General features: G+C 43.3%; 1 protein-coding gene across 1 annotated transcript; it reads right to left on the bottom strand.

The window, feature by feature from the left end:
• Positions 1 to 284: 284 nt before the first annotated feature.
• On the bottom strand, positions 285 to 7,809 carry b4galt3 (UDP-Gal:betaGlcNAc beta 1,4- galactosyltransferase, polypeptide 3). The gene is made up of 7 exons (XM_075476854.1): positions 7,539 to 7,809; positions 5,508 to 6,070; positions 3,824 to 4,059; positions 2,824 to 3,014; positions 2,602 to 2,724; positions 1,641 to 1,745; positions 285 to 1,044 (listed from the first exon to the last, which is right to left on the bottom strand). Exons 2-7 carry the CDS (start codon positions 5,788 to 5,790, stop codon positions 693 to 695), a joined length of 1,290 nt encoding a protein of 429 aa, XP_075332969.1. The 5' UTR covers positions 5,791 to 6,070; positions 7,539 to 7,809; the 3' UTR covers positions 285 to 692.
• Positions 7,810 to 8,548: the final 739 nt, after the last annotated feature.

Genomic DNA, 8,548 nt, shown 5'->3' with positions numbered 1-8,548 from the left:
ACTCTACAATTGTCCAGTAACTATGGAGTTGGTCCGCGACTGATAAATGCACGCGAATATAAAACAGCATCCCTGGAACAAATACTTAGTCTCGATCCAGGATCAGCTTTATCCTCCCAAACTTTTCCCACGTGGCAGGAGAGGTAATCTTCCCCAGGGTCAGCATCTAAAAGCAACTATATTAATCTATAAAATGCGCATAAAAGAGAGAAGGCACGGAAACACAAACCCACTGTAAAGTGAGGTGGACAGACAGCAGCAGCTTTTTTCGGGAGACAGGATGAAGCTGCAAGTATGCAGATGTGTTACTTGCAGCCTGTGATGTCTGTCTGCAGAGGGTTATGTATTTGCTGTCGCATTTAAGTGAGTTTGTTTTGGACCTCTACGTGGATATGACCGAGTTGTTCATCTTTCTACTTCTGGTCTAGTCATGGACATAATCACAAATATGCTCCTTTCACTAGAGCAAGTGTCACATTCAGTAGATGATAAACCCCGAGGAGGTGAATCGGTAGTGTTCATGAATGCACCCTTATAGGCAAAACCAGCTTCCTCTTTTGATCCAGTGGTTTACTACTTTTAACACAACAGACCTATGCTTCTTTCCTTTCTCTTCTCTTACAGATCAAAATGAAAGGGGAAGCCACTCCATGCTACAGATGTAATGATTTTTTTTTATTATATACCTCTTCTTATGTCAGCAGTCCTGTCTTCTGATGTGTGGTTTGATTTGCTGTCTTTGCCTGGGCAGGTCCTGTTTTTTGACCCGCCACCTGGGCCACAGTTCTATTTGTTGTCACATCTCCTCCCAGCTTCCTTTCCGGTTCAACTGTGCCTCCGATTTTGCTGGTGCTTCGGTGCTGGACAGAGGTTGTCGTTTTCACAGGATTGGAGGCTTTGCCCTGAGGCAGACGGGGGTCCTCTCCAATGTTGATGGTCAGATTGGTGTAGAGCGGCTCCAGCTCTTTGGAAAGCAGCTCATAGGTCAACGAGTTGAGGCCATCCGAACGCCAGTTGAGTCTAGTCCTTTTCAGAAGGTCGAATCTGGAATGACAAACACCATAACATATATGCGCGTCTATGCATTTCACTGTCAAGCTTAACTGACATAGTGAAAGGGTTTTGGAATTTATTTTGACGACTGCAACTCAAGAACCAACAAGCATTTTTTTAACTGTAAGACGATCGTTTTAGCAGTGAAACGGACACATGAAAACTGGAAATAGACCTCTTAAAAACAGTTGATTTAGCACTTTAGGCATTGAAAAGATAAATGTAATACATTTGATACAATAAGAGGGTGCAGCCTGTGGCACTAGATACTGTTGGCACCATAGAGCAGAAGGGAACGCGCATGTTTATGTGTCACCATATAGCATAGGACTACTTTTACTGCAAAACCATTTGGAAAAATTCTGATACCTGTTGCCAAATTTGGAATGAAGTCTGCAGAGAAGTATATACTGCACATTTACCAGTGTGAAATCAAATTGGATTTTTTTCAAGAACACCCCCCCCCCCCCCCCCCCCCCCCCCCAATAAGACAGCAGACCCCAATGAGAATCAAGATTAAAAAGAAGGCCCTATAAATTAAATTATAAATAAATTATTTCTGAGTCTGTGGTAGTATCCATACATACCTGCGTGGATTTTGCTCATTGCCTCTGTCTCCTTTATGCTTGATCATCTTGTAATGACCAATAGCCACCGGAGGGCGCACAATCTTCATGCCAGACAGCCGCACTCTGGATAAGCAGCAATCACAGTGGTTCAAAGAAAAAGTTGGTTTTTCACCAGTATATTTCCGAACACTAAACTGGGAAACTAATCTCAAAGTCACTAATTAGGTGATCAACTATTAATGCTATTTTTTGTTACATCTACAAAGAAAACTACTTGTTATAAGAGCATTTAGGGAATGCAAATAAGAGCTGAAAAAGTAAACTAATAGAGCAAGAAAGGAATTGTGGTTGAAAAACATACTTCTAAAGCCTACTGGTGGTGGAAAACAAAGTGGTTCCCTTTTTCCATCTTTTGCTTGCCTATCAAAATCATGCAACTAATGTTGTGCACGTCCTCCATTTTTTTTAATTTGCAAACATCATACACAGAAGTCAGAGTACTGCATTCATTGCATGGCACAACATACATGCAAAAGCTCTGAGAGCCAGGGAGTGGAGAGAGGGGACCGCAGCTCGGAATGAGAAGAATAATGAATACTTCCTGAAATCTGAAGTAAGCAGTCCTGTGAAAATCTGCAAGCTAGTCGATGCAAACGTATCCACTGAGCCCATTCCAAAAGATATAAAGCAAAGTGAAGGCAATGGGAGGAGACATGAAGATGAAAGATGATGTTAGGGCACATGAATTTAAATAAAGGGAAAGGAAAATAGGAGGTAATAAAATTGTAAACAACACAGAAAGATGAATGAGTAAAGCAAAAGAAATTGAAAAGTTAAGGAAGAGAAAGGCTGAAATGCCTGTGCTTATAGTTTTTATGTTGAACACCTGCTCACATCTGACACGTCAGCGTGCACAGTTTACAGCTCATTCTGTAATCATGCAGGGTGTGTGCCTCTGCCTCATTTGTCTGTTTTTTACCTGGCAGCGATGTCATCATCCTCTCCGCCCCAGCCCCAGTACTGGTTAGGAAAGCCATTCATCTTCATGTACTGGTCCGGGGTCACTGCAGACACCCCACCAAAATACTGTGGGTATGGCAACCTGGGAGGGCCAGATCACGTCCAGTCTTGAAAATTACGTCTAAGGCCGATTCATGAACAGAGAAATCCACTCATACACTTGTTTATGCTTTTTTACTACCTGTATCGGAACTTGTCCATGGCCACAGACAGGTGTGTGGGAAACTGTTTGTGGCAGGTATAGGTGTTGTGGTCATTCTCAGGCAGCAAGTCAACATCATGAAGGAAGATGCAGCTCCAGTCTTCATCTCTGAGAGCCTCCCGAAACCCAACATTTAGCAGCTTGGCTCGGTTAAAAGTACCATTTCCCCACTGAAGCCAGAAATAGAGCAGATTGCAATACTTTACATGTTCACCTACTACTCCGAAAAAGAGAAAGCGCCACGTTTTGAGTACATCATTTCAACTGGTTCAGGGACATTTAAGATGTATTATTGCAGAACACCAGAGTTTTCTTTCACAATGAGCATTAACACTGAGTGAGCAAAAGTATGGCTAATTATTCCTACTTTGATTTTCCAAAAGGAGATTATGTCTTTTAGGAGGACACTACATTTTCACTGCTGGAGTAGAAAAAGGAAAACAACCATCTTCTACGATGGTTAAACTGCAAGCTACAGGCATCATGACAGTGACCCGCCTGAATTCATTTAAAAAGCATATTTTACTTTCCCACAAAGCTTGAGTGTCATCTACTGTGGGCATGCAAATAATGTGTTTGTTATTGGCTCAAGTCTAAAGTTGTCAGCAGGACAAGACTGGATATACACCAGTAGCGTAAGTGGTGGAAGACATTCAGAAGTAGAGTTAGCAACACTGTAGGTCGTCAATAATCTCTTAAAAGTAAAAGATTTGTAAATTAAGTCGATTATTTACACGTGTAAATCACCTGCATTTTACAGCTACTGCCCCACTATTACTCTGTTTTTATTATAACCTTTACCTAACCAGGAAAAAGTCTTATTGAGATCAAAAATCCCTTACCTACATTACCAACATTACTGCTGCAGAATGGATAGGTTTTGTTCATGGAGAGCTACGGTCGACAGCCGCTTTGATTAACCATATCAATAATATCATCTTAAAGCACCCTACTCTAAAAGACAGATGCATAACCTGACCTGCTGTACGATGTAGATGCTGTAGTGGATCTGCTGTCTCTGTAGGAAAGGGTGGAGGTGGTAGAGCAGGGCACGGAGGTGGGTCTGTCGGTTCCGGTATGGTACCACTATTGCAGTGTGGTGGCGGGGTTCACAGTCCGGGGGCCGGTAGCGCCCACCAGGCAACACTAATGGGTTCCTCTGTCTGATCTCCTCCATAGACAGAGGAGATGAAAGGTGAACAGACACAGGTCCAACTGTAGGAAGGAAGGTAAAGAAAAGAAAAGGAAACAGAGGGGGAAAAGGATTTGTTGAATTCGTTTCAACAGGTTAGCAAAAAAATAAACACTCTGCGCCGTCGCTGTGGGTTGAATTGAATAACTATGTGTTAACTTAAACAGAATACATACACTACCATTCAAAAGTTTTAGAACTCCCCAATTTCTTTAGTTTTTTTTTTATTGAAAATGATTACTTTAATGTCTCATTGCAATAAAAATAGGAAAATTGAAGCTTAAAAAAAGAAAAGAAATCATGGAATCAATTTATGGACCAAAATGTATTTTGCCACCTTTGGCTGATATAACAGCTGAACACACTCGTGGCATTCTTTCTACAATAGAAATCAAATATTCTTCAGAAAGTTCTTCCCAACTCAGTTGCAGAAGTTCCCATAAATGTGTGGCACTTGTAGGTTGCTTTGCTTTTACCCTTCTGCCCAGTTCATCCCAAATCAGCACGATGGGGTTTAAGTCTGGAGACTGTGCTGGCCACCCCATGTTTTCAAGTTTAGCATCTTGTTCTTTTTTTCCTGAGGTAGTTCTGGCATAGCTTGGACTTTTGTTTTGGGTGATTATCTTGCTGTAGGATGAACCCCTGACCCACTAGGCGCATACCAGACGGTATTGCATGGTGCTGCAGAATGCTGTGGTAGCCGTTTTGTAGCCGTTTCTGCAGCTCGAAGCCTTCTCCTTACAGTTGAAACTGAGACTTGCTTACCACGACCACTATTAAGCTGTGCTTGAAGCTGTTGTCCTGTGAGCCGCCTATCACGCAAGCTGTTAACTCTCAGGAACTTGTCCTCTGATTCAGTTGTGGCTTTGGGTCTGCCAGACCTCTTCCTGTCAAGAGTTTCCCCCAGTTTCTGAGAGCCTTTTGATGGTGAAGGAAACTGTACTCACTGACACCTTGACTTTCTTTGTAATTTCTCTGTAGGAAAAACCTACATTTTTAAGTGTTATTATGGTCTGTCTCTCTTCCATTGTTAATTGCCTTCTTCTCGCCATTTTTGTAGCAAAACACTACTTTCTGCAGTACAAAACTGTTCAACTGATCCTCACGAGGGTACCACAGTGTGTTACAAAACAGCTTTTTTGTAGACGGGGTAATCAAGTAATGTAGGAACACCTGTAGGAATTAGTAGCACCAGCTTTAAAGGCTCGATCAACCTTGATTGTCAAACTTGTTAACCCATTTCGCGTTCCCTGAAAATGATTAATTCTGAAATTTACATTATTTTTCAGATTTGGGTAACCTAACCTTTTGTTTTAACCTCTGGAAGTTCACCACTTACGATTGTACAATTTCAAGCTGTTCATTGGACTTGCACGACTTGCATTGCAATAAATAACTGGGAAAATTGGGGTGTTCTAAAACATTTGACCGGTAGTGTACATACAATACCGTATACACAACTATCTCTTACCCAACAGAGGGGATGGCATTGGGCAGTCTCTTAGCGGTTGTCCTGTGGCAGGAATTCCAGCGCTAAAGTTGCGAGGCGGGGGAGGCGGTACCCCTAGATGACTGAGGTTGGTGTAGACGTCGTGAGGTCGAGAATAATCAAACTCAGGCTCTGTGGTGTGCACCAGGACAGAAACCAGACCTTTGAAGCCCCCAAGGGAAAAATAGAGCACAAAGGCAAACTGGAAGCCTACAAGCAAGGCTAGTGTGCAAGGAGAGTCCAGAGACCGACCGTAGAAAGCCATAATTAAGACAAAGACTGTAGAGATATTGTGAAATTCCAGGAGGAGAATGTGGATGGTGAGGTGGGAGGAGAGATTAGGACTGAAGCCAGAAGCAACTGGCTGAGGAGTGTGAAAGGAGAGGTGTGAAATGAACAAGGAGAGGCAGAAGGAGAAGAGGGAAAGGAGGCAGCCCAGAGTGCAGGCTCAGGCGTGAAGCAGGCAGGCATCCATCTTTAGGAATGGGCAGTAGTAGTAGTGAAGCTCAGTAAGCCCTGCCATCACCTTTTGACCACAGATGACACTATAAGAAAAGACAAAAATAATTGTTAGCCTGTCATTGTATCTCATCATCATCAATATCGACTCATATCACCTTACAGTGCAATCCAAATTCAACTGAACATTCCCAAGTTCTACAGCACAATGTTTATGAAAGTCAGTTTGATTGCTATAAAGTAGCGTCAAGAAAGGCTACATCACCAATTCTCAACATAGAAAAACCAAACAGCACAAGATTCAATGTTACAGACATTACACCTTTAACTCCTCAAATCCACTTAATTGTTTGGATCTAAGAGCTTGAAAAGTGTCAGGGCCTGGAGTCAGAGGTCAGATGGCAGAGTTGCAAGATAAGACGAGACTGAAGAGGGCTAAGGACCATCTATGTTGGACTGAGGAAGGTGGCAACAAGTCAAAGTTTCAGATCTTTGTTTTGCTGCAGGCAAAGTTTGGGACTTTTTACACAGATATCGCTCCATCTTCAGGTGGGATGCTACGTTCGTGGAGCTGATTAGAGAGTCCAAACTGTGTAATGTAGCAACCCCAAACACACTTCTGGGGTTGTACGGAAACTGACTATCGGTAATGTCATGGCCACCTCAGTCACCCAGCAACAACTTCATAGAACTTGTTTGGGCTGAGCTAGGATCAAAGCCAAAGGAGGCTATTTTGTGGGTCAAAGATCTAATGTCTTTAAGACTGATATGAATAAGACCCAGAATTTCTCTTTGTCCTCATAGCATTGCAGTTCAATTTAAAAAACCAAAACTGTGCTGTAAAACTTGAAAATGTTTTATTTTGGAGGGCAGGTGCTGTAGATGCAGGCTTCCTTGTTCTGTAAGGGTCTGGTTAAAAGCTATCCTTGATCCAGAAGAACGCAACCCACATTTCTCCTTCTCTTCCTCTTTTCATCAAGCTTTCTGCAGGAAAACAGACCTGAGGGGGAGACAATGCAGCAGCAGATTTGCTTCGGCTCTGAAGTCTTTTGAAAGCTAAAATAGGCTGTGCGACGACAGGCAGCTCCAAATGAATGTCATGTTTGCTGCTTAATTTAGAATGGCTTATTTTCGGCTATGACATTTCCATTTGGGCGTATCTGAAATCGTAACTGATGCCTGCTAATCAAATCAATCCAACATCCTCGCTCTCTGTTTGTCCAGACAATCACATGCCACAGAGAGCCAGGTGGCTTTAACACTGGAAATCATGTTGAGTTTCGTGAAGCAAGAAACACAGCAATTATAAAAAGTTAAAAGGGCGTAGAGAACCAGCAGCGCCATGGCTATCATCCTCTCCACAGCCCTCCATCCAGGTGATTAGCCTATTTACATGCATCTTTTGGCCTTTGAGGACATTCGTGTGCGATATCAACATCACCAAAGCGAAAATGCCTGGCTGTATGATTCCCACCGCCGCCTAAAAGGACTGTCCTTGCTTAGCCTTGTGCCGTTTTAGACGTCGCACATGCTCTGCTCCATCAGCCGACTCACCCGCACGTCCCTGTGGCATGTCAAATCCAGGCCCCGGCTTCCATGGAGAATCGACGGGCCGCTGCCAACGAGCGGACCACCACCAGATGCCGTTTTGTTACTGATGCTCGTCGCTCCTCCTCCGCCTAATCTCTCATCCGAGGCGAAATCTCTCCCGTACTGCTTCGAGACCGCTGCAGACGCTTTCATGTGCAAGGGCATCGCCGCATATCCGTCCAGTGTCAACACTTGTGCGCTCTCCCCCATAGAAACACTTCTCCGTCGAATGGGACGAGGCGCACCGCGGTGACGCGCTGAGCGGCACTTTCGAAAATAAAAGGATATAGTCACTTTGCCACTGATGCTTGATTGAGCAAATTACCAATATGTATGCAAATTAAACGTGGACCGCGTGGAAGTCGCGACACTGTTTAAATGAAGATTTTCCTATATTGTAAAACGTTCTGCCCATACACCAAACTGAATTATGTGCCTACATATTCTAGATTTTTAAATGGAAAAAGTAGTCTGATTTATTACAATCCAGTTTCCCCTCCAAACAGTCTGGACACCGTGTAAAGTGTAGGTAGTGAAGAATACCATATTTAGCACTGATTTAACCCTGAACGTTAGACAACATTATAGAACCCTGAAACAAAGATATGCTGTTCACTGGCGTGTATAGCCTAGCAAGCCAGACCCGTACAGCAAAAAGCTGTACAGTATAGCCCCGGAGCAAATTCCATTTGCGGCCGCTAGGGGCGTCTAGATTTCTAGGCTATGGCGTGTATTAGCTCGTTTTAAATGTGATGCCAGCAAGAAAAGCGTTTGGGACTGGGCCAGATCTTTAAGACTGATATCAATGTGTAACCCTGAAGAGATATGTGGCCAATACTATTTTTAAAAAAAGACGTGGTGGTGTGGTAGTTAGTTAACACTGTCGCCTCAAAGCAGGAGGGTTGGGGCCTTCCTGTGTGGAGTTTGAATTTGCCCCCTGTGTAAACGTGGGCTCTCTCCCAGCACCCAAAAAA

Source organism: Odontesthes bonariensis, chromosome 10, assembly GCF_027942865.1.
Source record: "Odontesthes bonariensis isolate fOdoBon6 chromosome 10, fOdoBon6.hap1, whole genome shotgun sequence".
NCBI classification, from domain to species: domain Eukaryota; kingdom Metazoa; phylum Chordata; class Actinopteri; order Atheriniformes; family Atherinopsidae; genus Odontesthes; species Odontesthes bonariensis.
This window is presented reverse-complemented; position numbering and strand designations above follow the sequence as displayed.